This window comes from Aptenodytes patagonicus, chromosome 25 (genome assembly GCF_965638725.1).
Source record: "Aptenodytes patagonicus chromosome 25, bAptPat1.pri.cur, whole genome shotgun sequence".
NCBI lineage: Eukaryota > Metazoa > Chordata > Aves > Sphenisciformes > Spheniscidae > Aptenodytes > Aptenodytes patagonicus.
Window position 1 is genome coordinate 1041567 of NC_134973.1, and position 21131 is coordinate 1062697.

Consider the following 21131-nt stretch of genomic DNA (forward strand, 5'->3'; position numbering starts at 1 on the left):
TATACGAGATCAGACCAGGCCACTCAGGTCCCACAGGGCCCTACACATGTTCTCTCACTGCCCTGTGCCTCAGTTTCCCTTGGCATCTTTTTGTCCACTGGTGTCCCTGACCCCACCTTCTGCTGGTCCCTGCAAGACGTGATGATCCCATGGGAGTGGCATGGTGCCACCCTTGCTTACACTACAGAGGCACTGGGAGCAGTAGGATGGAAGTGTCCATCACCTGGCTACACAGCAAGGAGGGAGGCAGGTGGGGACAGGCTTAGGATGAAACCCTGACTGAGCTCATGTCCCCAGCTGATGGAATTGGGGGTTCTGCTTTAACCCCCATGCGGGACCCCTCCCGTGAGGGTCAGCATCTGGAGCCGGGGTGCTGGTCCCTCCCTGGGACCGTGGCAGTTTCTCCAGCCCCTGAGCCAGGATCACTGTGCCCAGATCTGGGCACCTCTTTGGGGTGTGACATTTGGAGGTGGAGAGGAGAGAGGGGACCCTCTTGGGGAGGGACGATGACAATTTACCGATGACAATTTACCCTCACCTGCTTAGACCCATCTCTGAACGGGCGCAGCATGGCACGTTGCTGCCTCCTGCCCCCAGGGGCTGCGAGCCCCCTCCATGCCTGCCCCCGGGATGGGGTAAACGCTGCACCCCGAAATCATCCCCCCTTCTGGGGCTGTGCCGGCAGGACAGAGCCCCCCAGAGCTGTACAAGCCAGACGCCCCCTGCCCCCCCAGGGGCAACGAGGGCACGACAGACCCCCAGGACTGTACAAGCCAGACAGCCCCCCCCCCCGGCGCAATGTGGGTGGGGCAGATCCCCCCCCCCGGAGCAATGTAGGTAGGACAGCACCCCCCCTCCCACTGGGGCAGGACCGCCCCCCCCCCCCCCTTCCCCCGGGCAATGCGGACGTGACAGACTCCCCCCCCCCCGGGGCCATACGGCCGGGACCCCCTCGGCGTCCGTAAGTTCAGGCCAGCCCCCCTCGGGGCTGCACAGAACCGGGCTTTCCCCCCCCCCCCCCCCCCCTAAAACCGACTCGCCCTGGGCGCGGTGGAGGGGGGTGGGGGGTGGGGGGGGTGGGGAGGGCGGCGCCCGGCGGCTCCTTTAAGGCGGGGGCGGCGGGGCTGACGTCAGGAGCTGTCCCCGGTGCTGAAGCAAGATGGCCGCCCGCTAGCCGACCGGGGCGGCGGCGGTAGCGGCGGCGGCGGCGGCGAACGCCCCCCGCGCCCCCCGGCACCGGCGCCGCCACCGCCACCGGGACAATGTCGCTGCTCTGCTCGGAGGTACCGGGGGAGAAGGGGACACAGAGCGGGGAGGGGGCGGTGGGCCAGCCCCGGGCGCCCCGCTGCCCGCCGGCGCGGGGGGTGGGGGGGCTCGCTGCCCCGGTACCGGGGCAGCGAGCCCCCCCCCCCCCCCCCCGCGCCGGCGGGCAGCGGGACGCCCGGGGACGGCGGAGATTGGGGGGGGGGGGGGGGTGTGCGGGGGGGGGGGGGGCCGTGAGAACGGCTCCATTCACAAAAGCCGGCGCGTGGATTTATGAATGAACCGGCGGGGGGCGCGCGCGCGGAGCCGGACCCGGGAGTGGGGGTGGGGAAGCGAGGGGGGGCGTGGGCGCACCCCGCCCGCCGAGAGTCCCCCGTGTCGTCGTCCCCCCCCCCCCCGCTAACCTCCCCCCGCCGTGGGAGCGCCGGGGAGGGAGGGGTCTCCCCCGCACCTCCTACCCCAGCCTTTCCCGTCTCTCTCTCTCCGCCTTCCCGCCCCCCCGGAGCCCCCGTCTTCCCCCTCCCCCCCCCGTATCTCTCCCCACCCCCCCCTTCAAACGCAGACCCCCACGTGCCCACCCCCAAACACCCCCACCCGTCCACCCTCACCCTCCCATCTCTCCAAATACCCCCCCCACCCCAAGCACCCCCCCCCACGCCCCACCCCTCACTCTATCCCCAAGCACCCCCCCCCACAGACACAGCCCCCTGCATTCCCAAACGCCCCCCACCCTAAACCCACCCCATACATCCCCCCCAACACCCCACATCTATCCCCAAGCCCCCGATTCCCACCCCCCCAAGCACCCCCCCAAACACCTCCCCAAGCATCATCTATCCCCCAGCACCTCCACATTCTCACCCCCCCCAGCCAAACCCCATACACCCCCAAATCCCCCTATCTTTCCCCACCCCTCCTGCAAACCCCTAAATACCCCCCCAAATTACAACCCCAGCCCCAAACACCCGCCCCCCCCCCCCCCCCCCCCCAGCACCCTATGTCCCTGCCGGCATTGCCGCACCCCGGACATGGTGATGCTGGGGGGGTTGCGGGCAGCTGGGGGGGGTCAGGGCAGGAGGGTGGTGGTCTGGTGCTGGTGGGGGCCCAGTTAGGGGTGCTGGTCACCCCTTACCGGGGGGAACTGGGGGGAACGCGCAGGTAGGGGATCGCCGCACCCCAGCATGCTGAGACTTGCCCAACTCAGTGCACAGATGAATCCCGCAGTCTCAGGCTTGGCCTCACTGGCGGTTACTCTGGATTGAGTGCTCAGCCTGGGGAGGGAGAAGTCTGGGGGGGTCCCTTTCCCCCCTCCTCAAACCCTGTGGCACCCCGATGGGGAGGGGGGTGCACCTGTGGGTCCCAGGGGCGGCAGAACGGAGGTGGCAGAGTGGCAGCTGGGGACAAGGTGGGGCACAGGGTGTCTGGGATTCCCCCACCAGTGTCCCCTCCCCGGTAATCAGGAGGAAAATGGGGGCTCCCCCACAGCTGCCTGAGCTCCTCCCACCCCCCCGCCGTGTCCTTGTCCCTTAGGTGCTGTCACAGCCCCCTCTCCCGTGGCAGTGCCATGACGGCACGCAGGGAGCTGCTCCCTGGGGGGCTGGGAGCCGTGCCAAAGCTGGCGTGCCTCTGCGTGTCCCCCAGCCGGACACCAGCCAGCCCCAGATTTGGGGTCCCCCCCCCCTCTGGCAGGTCTTTACTCCTGTTTAAGGGACTGTCGCACGCGGTGACACCCTCAGCGAAGCCGGGGGCGGATGGTGAGAAACAGCTCCTGGCGGGTTCGGGCTTCCCCCGCTGCCCCATCACCGCTCGCTGGGGGCAGCTATTTTTGTCACCCTATTTTTGGAGTCCCAGGGGTGGAGGTGTCACCCCAGCACCTCCCCCAGCCTTCCCCTGCCCCTCCCGGGGGGGCCCGGGGCCATGCGCAGCCCCCAAGGGCTTCGTGCCGGGGGGTGCGCCTGGTGACAGGCACTGAAGTGGCCCTGGGAGGTGCGGGGTGAGCGGGGGACAGGGGTGCGTGGCCGGGGAGGGGGGGTGTCTGAAGTGGTGCGAGGCAGACAGACAGATGGACGGGCGGGTGGGGCATCCGGAGAGGCAGACGGAGAGACGGATGGACAGATGGATGGAGGGGTGGGGAGACGTGAGCAGGTAGACAGAGGGGTGGGTGGATGGACAGACGGACAGAGGGGTGAATGGATGGATGGACGGACGGGTGGAGGGAGGGGGTGGATGGAGAGACAGGTGAGTGGGTGGGTGGTCAAAGGATGGGCGGACAGAGAGATGGGTGGACAGAGACATGGGTGGATGGACAGGTAGGTGAATGGATGGACGGACAGAGGGATAGGTGGATGGACGCGTAGGTGAATGGATGGACAGACAGAGGGATGGACAGACAGACAGGCCTGTTTCGGGATGCCTACAGCCCAGCCTGGTTTTTACGCCGTTGCCAGTCCGATCCCTGCCAGCTGCCTCCTGCCTCAGTTTCCCCAACTGGGCAACACCCCCCCAAGAGGAGGCTGATTACCCCAGCCTGGGAAGCACCTGGGGTCTTCCAGACTGTTGTGGGGGTACCCAGCTCCCATGGGGGTCCCGCTGTCCCCAGCTCCTTGTCTGGGGGCTCAGGTTGAATTTAGCCCAAGGGTGGCAACCTGGGACCTGCCACCCCTGCGCCAGCTTTGGGGACCTGTTGGTGGGCGGGAGGGCAGCACAGCCCTCTCGGGGCCGTCAGCCGCAGATGGTGGCAGCAGGACTTCTCCCCGGCAGTAGATGACAGCCAGGAGAGCCACGTGTTCCCTGGGTAATTGTTTGTTCCTGTCAGCTCGGGTATTTTTGGAGCTTTTCCTTCCTCTGCTCTCCCGTTTCGGAGGCAGCGGCTGGTGGAGAGCGGTCGGCCCCGGCGGGTGCGTCTGGGTCCGGGGCAAGGGCAGGCTCCCATGCTGGGGGTCCCTGTGCAGCTCCGAGCACGCACCACGGGCAGGTCCTGGTACCAAATACTGTAATATAATATAATATAATCAATAATCACGTATATATAAAATATACATACAATAATACATTATAATATACACAAAAGGTATATAATATAATATTATAACACACAGTGATGCTGGCCGTCCCCACGCAGTCCCCCGGGCTCCCAACCCAGTAACACTAAGGGATCTTTGGGATCCCAGAGCCTCGTGCCTGGCCTCGAACCAACCCCCCCGCGCATGACCCTCCCCATCCCTGAGTGGAGCTGCAGCTCCCGGAGTCCTGTGATTCCCACGGAACACGGCTGCCAGTGACGTGGCTGGCAACCTTCCTTCGGGCAAAGTCGCTGCAAAGAGCTGCCCAACGCGTGACCTTCTCGGCAGCACAGGGCAGGCAGCCGAGCCGAAGGATCCCCAATTATTTTCTGAGCGGTGTGCCGAGGCTGAGCCAACGGTTCCCCCCTGCCTCAGTTTCCCCAGAGGTACCCTGGGGCCAGGCGGGGGCTGCTCGTGCCACGTTGCCTCCTCCAAACCCCCGCCAGGCACATGGAGCCGGCAGCAGCCCCCACGGCCCCTCCAGTGCTGGCAGCGGGTGATAAGCGGCTGGCGAGTGGCACGTCTCTGAAATCAAATTACCTTTGATATCGCCAGGGCTATTTTCATCCCTCCTCGGTCACGTTGGTCCTCCACCCGCTGGCACCCACGTCACTTAACCGTTCTCCGGGTGCTGTGTCATTCCCTCCGTGCCTGGTCCCCTCCTGTGAGCCCTGAGGACACCCCGAGGACACCCCTTGGCCCCGCCACCCCCTGGCATCGGCAGCGTTGGTACCTGGCTCTGCCCAGCTGCCTGTTTGGCTCTCCATTGCGGGCAGAACCTGGGTACCAACCCCCCCTGCACCTCCCGCTCGCAGCACTGGTGTAAAGCTGGGGGGGGATCAGCCAGAATCGGGGGTGTTTGTTCCCGTGGTCCTGAGCAGGATCCGGCCCAGATGCAACCACCCCCCCCCGCATGCAGTCAGCCAGTTGGGAGGGGTCCCCAGCGGGCAGGATGGGAACCAGCTCCTCGGTGGCCCCGGGAGGGGGACAGGGCTGGGATGCAGTGGGGGGCGTTTTGGGGCTCCCTGCTGCAGCAGAGTGGGGGGAGCATCTCCACCACCCCTGGGGCTGCTGTGGGGCATGGGAGGGTTACAGGCCCCCCCCCCCCCGCCCCGGGTTTCCTGTATGAAATCTGGGTCAGCGGTTTGGGAGACGGTGAGAGCCTTAACCCTGGCGCTGCTGGGCCGGTGCCCCACGGCAGGGACTGGCGCTGGGGGAAGGTTCCCCCAACCCCCCCCCCCTTTCCCCCTGGGATGTGTACGGTAACATCATCCGTTTGCCCAAATGGATCTGAATTCAGAAGCAGGGGGGTGAGGGGGGGTTAAACGCCCCCTCAGCAGATGAAGGCTGGTCATTTGGGGTTGCAATGAGATGTTTCAAGTTGTCCCAAAGTGGCAGTTTTTTTGGGGGGCCTTTGCTCCCCTCCAGTGCCCACCTCCAGCTCATGCCTGATCTCCCTCCCTCGTGCCTGGCACTGGGGACTCCTGATTTACACCAGCAGGAGGGATCCCACTGCCTTCCCCCACCTTGCAGCTGGGGAGGGTGGTGGCCAGGCCTGGGGTCCTCCTACCCCCTTGGAACCCTGGTGGGGGTCCCCAGCCCCCCGCACAGGGCTCTCAGGCTGAATCTCTTCCCTTCCTCTCTGTCCCCGCAGTTAAAAAGGCCAAGTTCGACGGGCCCCAAGGTAAGCAGCCCCCCACCTGCCTGCCCACCGTGGGGGGCCGGGGTGAGGGGCTCGGCTCTTGGGCTGGTTGGATGTGGCAGGATCCACAGGAAGGGCTGGGGGGTGGCAAGGGGTCCCCAGGCTCAGCCTCAGCTCTGGAGGCATCATTTGGCAAGTGGGGGGGAGCACACACAGAGATGGGGGTGCCCTGGACAGGATGGAGGGGCTCGCTGCCAAGCCACTGGCAGTGGTAGGGTCCATCCTGCCTGGCCGACTGGGGCTGGGGTGCTGAGGGCAGTGTAGGGGGACGCCACGGGAGGGTGGCACTGGGAGGTGTCCAGGGAGTGGGGGCATGGCTGGGGTGGGGGCGCGCTGCCGGCCACTTCACCCTCCGCTTGCTCCCACAGAGAAGTTTAACACCTACGTGACACTGAAGGTGCAAAATGTCAAGAGCACAACCATCGCGGTGCGGGGCAACCTGCCCTCCTGGGAGCAGGACTTCATGTTGTGAGTGTCCAGGGGCCACCCAGGGGTCCCCCACCCCTGCTGTTCCCTCCTACCCCCCCATCAGGGGGAGGTCCCCCACTGCCAGTGCTCCCCCTGACCCCAACCCTGGGGGGCTCACCTGAGTCCTGGGGCCAAGGGGGCAGGCAGAGGCTGGGGTGGCCCTGGGGGGCTGCTGGGGAGGGGGGTGACCTGACGCCTCTCTCCTCCCTCCCCAGCGAGATCAACCGGCTCGACCTGGGCCTGACAGTGGAGGTGTGGAACAAGGGCCTCATCTGGGACACCATGGTGGGGACGGTGTGGATCCCCCTCCGGACCATCCGGCAGTCCAATGAGGTAGGGAGCCAGGCACATCCATCCCCCCGCTGGACCCTAAGGGACATGTAGCCACCCCCGGCCCCGGCTGTCCTTCGTGGGGGGGCAGAGCCTTCCCCATCCCTGCTTGGAGAGGACCCTGCTTGGGGCCGGACCCTGTGTGCATGGGGCTGTGGGGCCGGGGAAGGGGGGGTCCCTGGCAGCTCTCCTCACCCCCCATTTCCACCCTGCAGGAGGGCCCTGGGGAATGGCTCACGCTCGACTCCCAGGTCATCATGACTGACAACGAGATTTCGGGCACCAAGGACCCCACTTTCCACCGTATCCTCCTCGACACCCGCTTCGAGCTGCCGCTGGGTGGGTACCGTCCCTGGGCATCCTAGGACTGGGGTGCGTCCTTCCTTGCCCCCAGCCCCAGGGATGCTCATGGGGCTTGGGGTTGGGGCTGGAGGTCTGCTCCTGTAGCCCCAAAAGCTGGGGGGCTGTTTTGGGGGGGGGTCTGTGCACCACGTGGGGACTTTGCCCTTGCAGATATCCCCGAGGAGGAGGCCAGGTATTGGGCCAAGAAGCTGGAGCAGCTCAATGCCATGCGGGACCAGGACGATGTAAGTCAGTGCAGAGTCAGGCCCCGGGTGAGGGCTGGGCGGGGAGCAGCAGTGCTGCGAACAGGCAGCCCTCACCGGCCTGTCTCTCCCCAGTATGCCTTCCAGGAGGAGCAGGAAAAGCCTCTGCCCGTTCACAGCTCCCAGTGCTGTAAGTGCTGCCCTGTTGCTGCCCCGCTGCGGGACCCCCCCACTGCCCCATCCCCCCAGCTCCCCATACCGGGGATGTGCAGAAGCAGGGTCTGTGCCTGCCTTGGGGCGCTGGACCCCAACCCAAGTGGGGCTCAGCTTCACCCCACACCCTGTCCCCGTCCCCGTTCTCATCCTCCCTCCCGTGTCTGCTGGTGTTTCTTTGCTCTCTCCCTGCCCCACAGTGTGTGAGCCCTCCCGTGGGGCTGAGCCGTACGGGAGAGGGGCGTGGGGGGGCATGGCAATGGGGCTGCTAAGGACGGTTCCCCGGGGAGCCTGGGCGAGGGGCAATGAGGCTGGTGAGGGGGCTGCTCAGTGGGGCACTGGCAGAGGGGTCTGGGGGATTTGGGGTGGCAGCTCGGTTTATCCCAACCTGTGCCTCAGTTTCCCCTTCTGTAATCACGCCAGGGCCATGCACAGCCCGGTACTGTCCCAAGCACAGTTCAGCGCCTCTGTGCCCAGCCCCAGGCCTTGGCCCCTGTGCAGTTCAATGCCACTGTGCCTAGCCATAGCGCTGTCCCCAACCTGGGTCGGTGTCACCGTGCCCATCCCTAGGCTCCATCCCCATCCTGTCTTGGTACTGCATTGCCCAGCCCCAGCCCCTGTCCCGAGCACGGCTCAGTGCCAATGTGCCCCATCCTAGGCGCTGTCCCCAATCCATCTCGGGGCACTGTCCCAAGTCCAGCTTGGTGCCACCGTGCCTGGGAGGTGCTGGTTCCTCCCAGCCAGCTCCTGCTGCTGCCCTGGAGCTGCCTCCATCCTTATTGTCTCTGCCCCTTTTTTTTGTAGGCAACTGGAATTATTTTGGCTGGGGAGAACAGCAGAGTAAGTATCCTGTCCCCTCCTCTCCTCCCAGCCTGGCGGCCCGCAGCACATCCCCCTTTGCCGTGCCATAGCCTGGCCCGGGGCTCAGGAGACCTGGAGCTCTGGTCCAGCCTGTGGCTCACGCTGTGGCTCTGTGCTGGGTGAGGACGGAGGCACTGAGCACTCTGTCCTGGGCAGGGCTGTCCCCACAGGCTGGCGGGGACATGGCACCGTGAGGCTCTGTGCCCTCGGGGTGCCCTGGTGGCAATGAGCAGCTCAGGCTTTGCCTCTGTGGCGAGACATCGGTGGGGCAGAAGGAGGGTCCCTGCACCCTGTCCTCCTCTTCCCCCTTCTGTATATCCCATTTCCCGCCTCTGCCCTCCCCTTGTCCCCCAAAACTCCTTTCTGCAGAGGGGAATATGTGCAGCTTGCCCCTCACCCCTTCCTGGGTCCGTCTCCCCAGCACGGTCCCACAGCAGTGGGGACACAGTGGTGGCAGTAGCGAGGCTGTGCCAGGGGTGGGGCAGATTTGGGGCATCCCTGGCCACAACAGCCGCGGGGCCGTCCCCTGTCCCACTCACTGCCGCCCCTTGCAGACGATGACCCTGACAGCACGGTGGATGACCGGGACAGCGATTATCGCAGCGAGACCAGCAACAGCATCCCACCGCCGTACTACACCACCTCCCAGCCCAACGCCTCCGTCCACCAGTACCCCATGAGGAACCAGCAGCAGAGCTCCCGTGACTCCTATACCGACTCCATGCAGAGCTACGAGATGGACTACTCAGACCAGCGTCCCATCAGGTAGCGTCGGCACAGCCAGCTCCCCCCCAGGACCTGCTCTCTCAGTCCCCCCCCACAGGTGCCAGAGGCCAGCAGGTCCCCGGGGTGACGCCAGGGATGGCGCTCCCAGGGTGGTGGGCGACAGAGGGAAGGATGCTGAGGCGAGGAAGAGGGGGATGGTGCTGGCCCCAAGCCTTTCCTTCTCACTGGAAAGTTTTCAAGCTCTTTTGGGTCACCGCCCTCCTCTGTCCTCGCTGGGCTTTGGGATCCCCAAGCCCTGGCTTTCCTTGCTGGGAGCTGAGCTAGTGGGGTGTGGCCTGGCTGGGGATGCAGACATGGCTGTAGGCAGAGCTGCAGGCAGGGATGCCTGCCCAGCGCTTTGTCCCCGCGGTCGCAGCATGGCCCAGTTCCTCGCCAGCATCCAGCCCAAGGTGCCAGCCCCGTCCACCAGGACAGAGCCTCCCTGCCGGCATCCCCACGGCAGCAGGGGATGCCGGGGTGCGGCGGGTGGCGGCAGCGCGGCGCCCGGAACCTCGCTGATCATCTTCCTCTCCTCCCCGGCAGACGCTATGGTAGCATAGACTCTGCCGCAAACGGACGCAGCGACGCTGAGTCCGCTTCCGAGTCGAGCAGGCGGACCAGCCGCCAGCCTTCCCTTGAGAGCAGGCGGTCCCTAGACCTATCGGATAGGTGGGTCGCTACCTCGTCGCGTGCCGTGTGCCGTCGCAGAGTGCTGTGGTCGGTCCTTGCAGCCGTGGTGAGGCCAACACCAGTCCCGGCAAGGGCGGCCTCGTGCTGCCGCGGGGTCCCCCTCTCCCCGCCCTGGACCGCCTTGCAGAGGAGCAGTGTTGGGATGCTCCAGGTGTCTCTTGGCCCTGTGGTGTCCCTTCTTGCTGCTGCGCCCCAGTTCATGGGGGCGATGCCCCAGCATCCTGGTCCCGCTCACCAGCACAGCAACTGGCTGGCAGCGCTGCTGCCTGTTCCCCGTCATGCCAGCGGGTGTGGGAGCTGGGGCCTTGGGGACTCAATTGTCACCCTCTGTTTCTGGTCATGGCCCAGGGAGCACCTGGCTGGGCAAAAGCCTCGCGCAGTGATTTGGGACCCTCACCATGTGCCAAGGGCCCCTCTCCCAGCTCTGGCCAGGATCAGGCCAGGGAGGTGAGGGGTTTCCAGTCATGAGCTGCGTCTCCCGCACCCCTGTGCCCCAAGTCTCCCTTCCCGAGGTACCTGGATGATGCCAGTACCCCTCCCTGCTGGGACCAGCCTGGGCATCCCCCAGCACCCTCCTCCCTGTGGTGTCCCCCGGCTCCCCATTGCCTGGCCCAGCCACTCTGGGCCCAGGGCTCTGCCCATCCCGTCCCCTTGTCCCCTTCCCCCTTGGCCACCCCTGAGCCCTGGCTGCCGGTGCTGGAGATGTGGTGTCGGCCTCTTCCTAGGCATGTCCCTGTCCTGTCTGCATGTTTGCTTATGTGAGCCTCTCCCCACGGAGCCCCATGGCCACCCCGTCCCCGGCAGCCTCCTGGGACGCAGGGAGCCCCTCTGCACCGCTGCTACCCTCGGCGCAGGCGGCTGTGAGAGGGGGATGCTGGAAGGGCCGGGGGCCAGTGGGGCAGATGGGGTGGTGGGAAGGGGTCTGACCTGGCAGGAAGAGTGGAGAGGGGACACCCGGGTAGGGGTGATGTGGTTAAGGGGAGTAATGGGGTTGAGGGGTTGTCCTTGGAGAGGGGGTGCCTGGGAGGTCTACAGGGGGTGCTGGAATGTCAGGGTAGAGGTTGGGTGACAGACCTGTGGGCTGGGGGCAGGACAGGGTGTCCGGCAGAAGCAGGAGGCAGGATCTGGCCTGGGGGTGCTGCCTGGCTGCGCTCTGCCCCCACCCCTGGCAGGGGTGAGCCGAGGGGACAGACACCGTCCCCCACATCCCCATGCTCAGCCTAGGAACAAGCAGGAAGGTCAGACCCCTGAGAGTGCCCCAGCCTGGGGGGCTACTTCCAGCCCACAGAGTCTCCTGGGTCTGTGCCTTCGACTCCCAGGCTGAAGAGCCCAGTGCCCACCTAGGGCTGTGCCCCGGGGGGAGCTGCACGTCCTCCCGCCTGTGGTGCAGGGACCCCAGGGCTCTGGCTGGGGCAGCATGGGGCAGGCAAGGCTGCGGCACGGACCCACGGGAGCCCTGTCCTTGTCTCCCCTCGGCCCCGCAGCCCCACAGGGAGCAGCCGCTACGCCTCGTCGGCCGAGCTGAGTCAGGGCAGCTCCCAGCTGAGCGAGGACTTCGAGAACGAGAGCCTGCGGGACTCGGAGCTGGATGAGCGGGATGGCGACTCCTACCACTCCTGCCACAGCTCCGTCAGCTACCGCAAGGACTCGCCCCGCTGGGAGGAGGAGGACGATGACCTCTATCTGGAGGAGGAGGAAGAGGAGGAGGAAGAGTTTAATGAGGACTACAGCGAGAATGAGGAAGGCTACCCCAAGGAGGAGGAGGAGGAGGAGGACCTGCAGGAGCAGGGCACCTACAAAACCCCCGAGCACGATGCCTACCCCCCACCGCAGAAGCCCCCTGGGCAGCAGCAGCAACAGGTCCCACAGCAGCAGCAGCAACCGCAGCAACCCCAGCTGGTCCCACAGCTGAAGTCTCAGCAGCAGGAGAGGAAGGAGGAGAGGAAGGAGGAGAAGGACATCTCTGCCCTTCAGGAAACCCCAGAGGCCCTCCAGGCCCAGCAGGGAGCAGATGAAGCTCCCCTGCAAGAGGCGGCCCCTGAGCCTGAGCCCCCGAAACCGGCTGAGAGGTAGGAGGGAGATGTTGACCTGTAGCGTCCTTGGGATGGCATGGTGCCTGGTGAAACTGAGGATGCTCTGGAGGCGGCCCGGGGCTGGTGCAGGTGCTGCTGGTGCCAAGGGGCAGCACCAGGGACCTTCTGTGGTGTCTGGGGCTTTTCCAGGTGCCTGAGGCATCGAGGTGGGGGAAGCCCACCTCATGCCACCCAGGTGAGGGTCAGCCCTCTTGGGCACGCTGCCCTGGCCCAGCCACCAGTGCCACGCTAAGCGGGGGCAGAGCTCAAGGCGTTCAAGATCCTGCCAGGGCTACGAGGGGTGCAGGTTTATAACCTGGGACAAACCTGGGGATGGGGGAAATGGGGGCTTGGGGCTGTGATTCCTCTCCTCTGGCTCAAGCTATTGGCTCCCTGGGTGGAGGGGGTACCCTGGAGCTCGGCACGGTCAGAGGAGCAAATTTCTTTCACAGGAGTCAATCCTCCCCCTAGGCCACTGCTAAAAGCTCATCCATAGCCTCCTGTGCTGTACAGATGAATTATTTGGTGGCCAGGTCCCTGGTACAGCATGTGAATAATTCATATATCAATCTCTGCCTTTAATTGTTGAACACGTCCATTTTTCTATGGTTTGGTGAGCACCACCGCTCTGCACAGAGGAGAAGCATGATGGGCTTTTTCAGTCTTTTATTTAGTTTAAATTATAGACCAGAGCTGGGGAATCCCTAATTTAAAGGAATGTGTAATGAGCTTTTTTTAAAAAAATACATATTTAGGCCCAAGGGCTGGCTAGAGTCCTGGAGAAGATGGCCTTTGTTCATGTCTGCCTACCGTGCCTGTTCTCCGGGCAGGGGGCTGGGGGGGTCCTGCACTGGGCACTGCGGACCCCAGATTAGCACTGAGGACCCCAGATTAGTGCTGGGGACCACACATTAGCACAGGCAAGGCCACACAGGGCTGGTTTGGGCAGGTTCGTCTCCTGAGCTCCCCATGGCCTCGTCCCAGCCCGGTTCTGGGCACCCATCTCCAGTGTCACATCACACCAGGCTCTCCAGGAGCCTGGGATGTTTGGAGGATTTATTTTCTTTTCCTCCATGTCTCGATTTTGCAAGAGAGGAGAAAAAAACCCACAACAACCAGCATGTCCAGGCGGGCAGGTCCCCCTGGGCTCGGAGCCACTGGGGTGTTGGGAGCTTTTAACCTCAGGAGATCCCAGCGTGGTGGGAAGCGGCCAGAGGACATCCTGCTGCGGAGATGAGGGGCGAAGGATGTTTAATCCATGTGCTTGTGTCACCGGCAGTCCCCTGACCCTTCGCTTCTGGAGGGATCCCTCCGTGTTGCTTGGGTGCCCAGGGCAGAGTCTCCCAAGGAAGGGGGAACTCCTGGCTTCTCCCCATTGCTCTGCCTTGACTGTGCTGCCCTTTGCAGCAGGACTTGCTACCTTTTTAGAGTAGCAAGAGGGGGTTTTTGCCATGGCCACACTGGCTCAAGGCCCATCAGGATCCCTAAATTGCAGCCTCAGTCCTGCCCGGGGTGTGGGGGCTAACTCCCCCCTCCCCAATGCCGTGCTGGGAGGTGAGCAAGGTGTGTGTGCTTGCAGGGAGCAGGCAGAGGTGGAGGTGCAGGATCCCAAATCACGAGCCAAAGCCAACTGGCTGAGAGCCTTCAACAAGGTCTGCATGCAGCTGCAGGAGGTGAGCAACCCTGCGACCGCCCGCTGCCGGGTCCCAGTGCCGGCCACGTGCTGGGCTGGGGTCATGGCCCCTTCCCATGCCTGGGCATCTTCCAGACATGTCTACTCCCTGATCCCATGGATATCCCACACCCTGAGGGTAGTGGGGACCTGGGGGGGCCCCAACAGTGGTGGCCCCGCAACCCCGTTCACGACAAGTGGGACCCCCACGAGGGGCAGGGAGTGCTGAGGACCTTCCCCCGGTGTGTGCTGCATGCTGTGTGCTGGTGCGAGCCCCTCCACCCTCTCCCCTGTATTGAGTTGACAATTTTTTGTTCTGTTTTTAGACTCCATCCTCCATCTTTTCTTTTTGTTTTGGCTCTGGATTCACCCCCTGGGGCTTCGATCCCCCTCCCCACCGCTTCTCTTTTCAGTTGTCCACCACCATGGCCCTTGCGCCTGCATCTCCCCTTCTTGCAGGGAAGGGGTGTAGCCTGCCTGCAGGTAAGCATGTCCAACGGGAACGACCCAGCAACCTGTGTGTGCCTTCCCTGTGTGCGTGTGTGTGTGTGCGTGCAGGGATTGCCCCACGAGGGAGGTATAATTGGCTCTTTCCTCCCTTCTCCCCCAAAATAATCCCCTTCCTGCAAGGGAGGTGGCACTGCGGGATGGTCCCTGCACACACCCCATCCCTGGTGTGCTCTGGCTTTTCCCCGCACTTCTCTCCGACTGGCTGCGGGTCCGTGTGGACCTGCTGAGCCTTTCCAACAGTGCTCCGCCAGTCCCCCAAACCCTGAATTTTTGCATGGTGCAGCCATCCCCACTGCTTTGCCAGCCCGAGCCCCTCTGCTGAAGCCTGCCCACTGCTTGCCCAGCTCAGTCTCTTGAAGGTATTTTATTCCCAGTGCAAGCTCTTTGCAGGAGAGAGCCCCGTTGTTTTAGGAACACGCTTTTCTCCACCCACCCTGTAAACCCTTTACATGCTTCCCCAGTGCTGTGGGTGCCGGCTGGGCGCTCAGTTGCCAGCAGCGCTGAGCCCCGGGGAGGGCTGCCACGTGCGCCAGGGGCTCAGTGCTGCGCCCATGACGGCTGCCCCGTGTCTTGCAGGCCCGCGGGGAAGGCGATGGAGAAGCCAAATCCCTGTGGTTCAAAGGCGGGTGAGTATGTGGGGAAGCTGGTACTTTCTGCCCCCCTGGGGTCTCGCAGGCTGCTCTCCCCTCCTCATTAGGATATGATTAACGAGCTTGTCGGGGGGGCTGGCGTGGGGAAGCGTTGCCGAGCTGTGGGCATGCGGGGGGCCAGATGAACGCTGGTCACTCGGTGCTTTTGGAGGAGCCAGTTGAGATGCCACCGCTCCACGTCCCTGAGAGCCGCTGCCGAGGGGGAGAGCAAGGAGGTGAGTGGGTTGGGACAGGACGTAGCTGGGGCTAACTAAGCCAAACGGGCTATTTTTTTTCCCACGTTTCAGTGTCACACCGCTGAAGCAAAACATCTTCACGTGGGGAAAATCAGTTTTCTGCCAGAATCCCCTTCCCCCCCAGTTTTTAGTCTGGTGATCCCTGCCCCAGCTGGGGCAGTGGGGATGGGGGTCCCGCAGATGGGTCCCAGGCCACCCGGGGGCTGCTCTGCAGTCCTGTCTGCCAAGTCCCTAGCAAACGTGGGGCAATAGCAGGGGGCCCCCTTCTGCCTCAGTTTCCTCTTCCCCGTTGACCCTTGTCTCTCTTGCAGGCCTGGTGGCGGGCTGATCATTATAGACAGCATGCCGGACATACGCAAGCGAAAACCCATCCCCCTAGTTAGCGATTTGGTGAGGTTCCTCCTAACGCCTTGCACCATACAGCTGCTGGCTTCGCTCCTGCTGCGCCCCGCTGGACTGCGCCGCCCGCCCTGGCCGGTGCTTGCCAGGCGCCCGCGTCCTGCTCCCCAGCTGCCTCTAACATGGCTTGTGTTTTCTGTTTTCTTTTCTCCGGCCTGGCTTGGCCGTCCCTGGCGGCAGGGGGGCAGCAGTAAGGTTTCTGCGCTGCATTAACAGCATGCCCGACATTAAGCCTGGACGCAAATCTCTCCCTCTAGTCAGCGATCTGGTGAGCGCGGTCCGAGGGGTTAAAGAGAGAGCACCCTTGGGTGCTGCGAGCCAGCCCTGCCCAGCCTCCTCCAGCCCCGCCAGTGGGGGGTGGGGGTGTCCCAGGCTGTTTTGGGTGTCTCCTGGCCCTGGACCTTGCAGTGGGGAGCTGTGAGGATGGCACAGCTGGGCTCTCCCCACCCAAGGGTGCTTCTCTTTAACAGAGCTCCAGGGGCCTGTCCCTACACCAAGCATCAGCCCAAGGCTTCCCGGGGCTGCGTCTGGTTTCCCATTTTTTTACTGGTGCTGCATCCCCGGTCCCTTACTGTCCCACCTGCCATAGGCTCCCCGCAGCTCGGACCACGCTGGTGCCAGGCAGATGGACCCATGTACCAGAGGAGGGGTAGCGCTGGCCTTTCTGAGCTGCACAGACCCTATGCTCCTGTCCCCACCATTGTCACGCTGCGCCGCTACTTGCCCAGTCCCCATGCTGGGGTCCCATCCAGCCCCTGGGCTGTAACGCACAGGGTCACTCTGCTGTCACCCCCCTGGTGACAAGAGACAGCTATTTTGGAAACCAGACACCCTTTGCACCCAGAATTAGGTGCCCTTTGCCTCCTTCCCCCTCTCTTTACACCTCACCGCCTCCACTTTGTGCCCTCCCCAGGGTGCCTCCATCCTGTCTCCAACCCGCCTGCCCTCTCCCATCCCGCTGCCCTGCCCTTGCTGTCCTCACCCCAGCGCCCTCCACCCCCCAGCCCGCTCGGGCAGCCGCTGATGCTTCTGCACTGTGCTGTGTTGGTGTTGGGGTTTTGGGGTGTTGGGTTGTGGGTGGTGATGGTGTGGTCAGTGCGGGGGTCAGGCGGGGCCGCTGCCTTTCCCCGCTGGCATTTGGCAGGCTGCAGCCAGTGCTGTGGCTTTGGGTGGAAAACTCCCCAGGGACTGGCCTGGCGCTGCATGAGGGGTTGGTGTTGCCCCGATTCCCACTTGTTCCGGCAAGGAAGGGGCCAGGACTTACTCTGCTGTGAGGTGACTTGCACTAACGGCCTTTTATTCCCCCCTCGCCGGCCCTGGCTGCCCACAGGCAATGGTAAGTGCCCCCCACCCCAGTCTCCCTGGAGTCTCAGACACACGTTGAGAGGCTCTGCCCCATTGGGGCTGAACTGGAAATGCCACGGGCTGCTGAACTGGTTCCAGTCCCACTGCACGGTGGGGTGGCGCTTTGCAGCGCTGGCATCACTGGGAGCTGGGCTGTCCCCGCTGCCAGCCCATGCAGCCAGCACCCACCCCTGTCTGGGGTGGGGGTCCATCCCAGGTGTATTACAGCCACTGGGACCCCAAAGCAGTGCGGGAGGGACACCCCGTGCTCTGCCAGATCTGGGAACTGTGTTTCTTTCCCACAGTCCCTGGTCCAGTCCAGGAAAGCAGGAATCACGTCCGCGCTGGCCTCGAGCACCTTGAACAATGAGGAGCTGGTAGGTGCTGGGGTTGGCTGGGGTGTGGGGTGGTCATGGTGGGAGCGCTGAGCCCCAGCCGGCCGGGCCAGCAATGGAGATGCGGGGTCTGCGCTACACCAGCATCCTCCTCCGGCGGTGCCAAAGCAGCCAGGATGCTCACAGCTGCACCTGGGGATGGTGGTGTTTGTCCTCTGCCCTGCTTGTCCGCACCCAGCGTTGACATTGCATGTGGCCCAGCAGCTGTGGATGGGGTCTCCGTACCCTACTGCATGGCTCAGCTGCCGTATGTCGCCTGAGCTTTTCTCCCCCTCTTTCTTCTGTCCTTGCACAGAAAAACCATGTTTACAAGAAGACCCTGCAAGCCTTAGTGTACCCCATCTCCTGCACGACGCCCCACAACTTTGAGGTGTGGACAGCCACCACCCCCACCTACTGCTACGAGTGCGAGGGCCTGCTCTGGGGCATCGCCCGGCAGGGCATGCGCTGCGCCGAGTGTGGCGTCAAGTGTCACGAGAAGTGCCAGGACCTGCTCAATGCCGACTGCCTGCAGAGTAAGGAGCTGTTGCCTGCAGCCTCATCCCTTCTCATTTTGGAGAGGGAGGAGGGAGTGGCCCGTGGAGAGCTGGGGGAAGTGGTGAGCAGGGCAGATCTGTCCTGGGCAGGGTGTAGACCCCTCCAGGTTTGAATTAATTCATGCACGGTGGGCTTGGGGAGCTCTCAGCTCTCTCCTGGACGCCGCCTGCCTGCCCTGTCTCACCCATGGCTGTCCTCTCCCAGGGGCGGCGGAGAAGAGCTCCAAGCACGGAGCGGAGGACCGGACCCAGAATATCATCATGGTGCTCAAGGACCGCATGAAGATCCGGGAGCGCAACAAGCCAGAGATATTTGAGCTGATCCAGGAGGTGTTTGGGGTCACCAAGACCACGCACACGCAGCAGATGAAGGCAGTGAAGCAGAGTGTCTTGGACGGCACCTCCAAATGGTCAGCCAAGATCAGCATCACAGGTAGGCACAGGTTGCACCTGGCACCATGTGCTGTGGGGGACCATGTGGCTGTCCCCTCGCACCAGGATGCTGCGTGCTCCAATCCCCCTCCTGCCCCTCATCCTGCAAAGCGGCTTCAGGCCCTGGGGCTCTGCCGAGGGACACAAGGTGCCTGTTGCGGGGGTCTCGGCTGTGGCTGTGGCACTGACCACTCTCTCTCTCTGTTCTCTCCGCTGTGTGTGCCACACATGTGCCTCGTGTGAATGGGCGTGCGTGCTGTGCTGTGCCGCAGTTGTTTGTGCCCAGGGCCTGCAAGCAAAGGATAAGACGGGTTCCAGTGACCCGTATGTCACTGTCCAGGTTGGAAAGACAAAAAAAAGGACTAAAACTATCTACGGCAATCTCAACCCTGTCTGGGAGGAGAATTTCCATTTGTAAGTTCACCCCTGGCTCCTCCGTCCCACTTCCTGGCCACTCGTGGTCATGCTGAGCTGTGCTGGCTATCAGCGCGTCCCTGCGGGGTGGTGCCCCAGTTGAGGGTGGAGGGGGGCCACTGGGGTCACTGGGAGTGCTGGTTTTGTGCCATGGAGGGTTTGGCTTCCTGGAGGCTGATCCAGGCTGTGTTGGGGCTGCCTGGGCATGATGCAGAGCCCTACCGAGCCCACCGGGGAGGGTTGGTGCCCCCTCATCCGCTCTCTTCCCCAGTTCCTGCCCGGTGCTGGGATGGTCGCCCTTGTTTAGGGAAACAGAGGCTGTGGAGAGGCTGGAAAGGTTTCCCTGCTCATCCTGGGGCTTGCCCCTTCTTGCCTCCCCAGCGAGTGCCATAACTCCTCCGACCGCATCAAGGTCCGCGTCTGGGATGAAGATGACGACATTAAGTCCCGTGTCAAGCAGCGCTTCAAGAGGGAGTCCGACGACTTCCTGGGCCAGACAATCATTGAGGTCCGGACCCTGAGCGGGGAGATGGACGTCTGGTACAACCTCGGTAACTGGCTGCCCCGGCACGGCCTGCTTGGGCTGGGACCCCCGGCCCTGCGCTCCCGGGGGGGGATGTGCTGCCAGCCTTGGCGTGAAGGCTATTTCAGCATATTAGTATAGGGTCTGCTGTTAAAAACACTTAATATCGAAAGCCATTGGGATCAAGTGTTTTCCCAGGGTCATTCTCAAACCCCTTTGCCCAGGAGGTCTGGAGCACTGGCTCTCTGCAGAGGGGAAACTGAGGCACAGAGAGGCCACTGTAGTGTCTGGAGATATGGCCAAATCCCTCTCTGCAATACCTTGGTTGCATCGTACCCTGTCCTGGCTGCACTCAGTGCTGGGTGTCCCCCTGGCCCTGGCCCCAAGAGCCCCTCCGTGTCGGAGCCGTCTGCCCCTCTTCGGGGCCAGGAGTGAGCAGAGTTGCTCTGGGGAAGTCTCATGTCTCATCCCCCTCCCTGTACCCCCGCAGACAAGCGGACAGACAAGTCGGCTGTGTCGGGAGCCATCCGGCTGCACATCAGCGTGGAGATCAAAGGCGAGGAGAAGGTGGCTCCCTACCACGTACAGTACACCTGCCTGCATGAGGTGAGCAGCCCAGGCAGGCGCAGGGGGCATGGCCCCCACCCCAGTGATGCCACCGTGCCACCACCGGCTCTGTGGACCCGACGGGACTCATTTGTACCTCCAGAACCTGTTCCACTTTGTGACGGATTTGCAAAACAACGGGGTGGTGAAGATCCCCGACGCCAAGGGGGACGACGCCTGGAAAGTGTACTTCGATGAGACGGCGCAGGAGATCGTGGACGAGTTTGCCATGCGCTATGGGGTGGAGTCCATCTACCAGGCCATGACGTGAGTGGCTGCGCCAGCCCTGGGTGGGGGGGATTGTTGGCATCTTCCTCCCCTGCTGCCGTTTGCACACACCTCCCGCCACGGGTACAGACATGCTCCCCTAGCTCGTCCCACACCCGTGCACCCCTCCCTCCCCTTCTCCGTGTGTGCACCCCAAACCCCACGCCCCTTCCTACAGGCAGCCCCTCCCGTGGCCCCGCACCCTCACCTTCCTCCTCCCTCTGCAGGCATTTTGCCTGCCTTTCCTCCAAATACATGTGCCCTGGGGTGCCAGCGGTGATGAGTACCCTGCTAGCCAACATCAACGCCTACTATGCCCACACGACGGCTTCCACCAATGTCTCGGCCTCTGACCGCTTTGCCGCTTCCAATTTCGGGGTAAGTCCGATGGTGCGTAAACACTCCTTCCTTCTTCTCTCTCTTCTCTTGGGAGGGGGTGGGGGGCTCGGGGAGCAAAAAGGGCCATGCAAAACACCCCGCTCCAAACTGCAGCCGGGCAGCAGGGGGGGTCAGCCCCTGCTTGCCCCAAAATTCATCCCGCTCCCATTTTTCAGGAAGGAAAAGAGCCACCGCCTTCCTGGGAGAAGGTCTAAGTTTGCTCCCCAAATTATTATGGTAAAACCATGACTGGAGGCTGAGCGGGCTGGGATACTGGGCTGCAGTGTAGCAGGAGGGGGAAACCTTGGTGGCAAAATCACAAGCAGGTGGCAAGGATCCATCCCTGCAGCTCGCCGGGAGTTTTGCATGGCCCTGTGCGCTTTGGGCGCGCCCCAGGACCGCTGCAAACTCTCCTGGCTGTGCCAGCACCCACGCGTGCCCGCTGGGTGCCTCGCTTGCAGCGAGTGGGGTGAGTTTGTGCCGGGGCCGGGTGCGCCCTTGACGCGGGTGAGGAGGGGCTGAGCTCTCGCCCCGGCTCCCCCTGTGTCGTCCCAGCGGCAGCAGGTGGTTGCTCTGGATGCACACGGGTCGAGCCAGGATCAGCGCCCAGCCCTGGGTCAGGCAAAGTGCTGGGTAGCCAGGGCCGCAGCCAGGGCCGAGCACAGTTCCGGGCAACGGCAGCTTTGGCTCACTCTTCCCAGTTCCCGTTGCAGGGGGTAGCTAGAGCCGAGTGAGCTGTGCCTCCGGGTCACGCAGGAGGAGGAAACCGTATGAAAAAAAAGCGCCTTTTCTCTAACA

The 21131-nt window shown here is 63.7% G+C and overlaps 1 protein-coding gene across 1 annotated transcript in view; it reads left to right on the forward strand.

Annotated features, from left to right (window-relative positions):
* Window positions 1-6431: 6431 nt before the first annotated feature.
* The window catches only part of UNC13A (unc-13 homolog A), a 31144-nt gene continuing 16444 nt past the window's right edge, over window positions 6432-21131 (forward strand). Inside the window, exons 1-21 of the mRNA XM_076359226.1 lie at window positions 6432-6495; window positions 6711-6828; window positions 7041-7164; window positions 7339-7412; window positions 7506-7560; window positions 8388-8423; window positions 8999-9209; window positions 9753-9878; window positions 11384-11968; window positions 13551-13644; window positions 14730-14779; window positions 15351-15429; window positions 16769-16774; window positions 17088-17159; window positions 17473-17692; window positions 17919-18146; window positions 18418-18559; window positions 18941-19110; window positions 19573-19688; window positions 19792-19955; window positions 20183-20345. Coding sequence (XP_076215341.1) covers window positions 6491-6495; window positions 6711-6828; window positions 7041-7164; window positions 7339-7412; window positions 7506-7560; window positions 8388-8423; window positions 8999-9209; window positions 9753-9878; window positions 11384-11968; window positions 13551-13644; window positions 14730-14779; window positions 15351-15429; window positions 16769-16774; window positions 17088-17159; window positions 17473-17692; window positions 17919-18146; window positions 18418-18559; window positions 18941-19110; window positions 19573-19688; window positions 19792-19955; window positions 20183-20345 — 2838 coding nt within the window. The 5' untranslated portion in view covers window positions 6432-6490. The remainder of the gene's footprint in view (window positions 6496-6710; window positions 6829-7040; window positions 7165-7338; window positions 7413-7505; window positions 7561-8387; window positions 8424-8998; window positions 9210-9752; window positions 9879-11383; window positions 11969-13550; window positions 13645-14729; window positions 14780-15350; window positions 15430-16768; window positions 16775-17087; window positions 17160-17472; window positions 17693-17918; window positions 18147-18417; window positions 18560-18940; window positions 19111-19572; window positions 19689-19791; window positions 19956-20182; window positions 20346-21131) is intronic.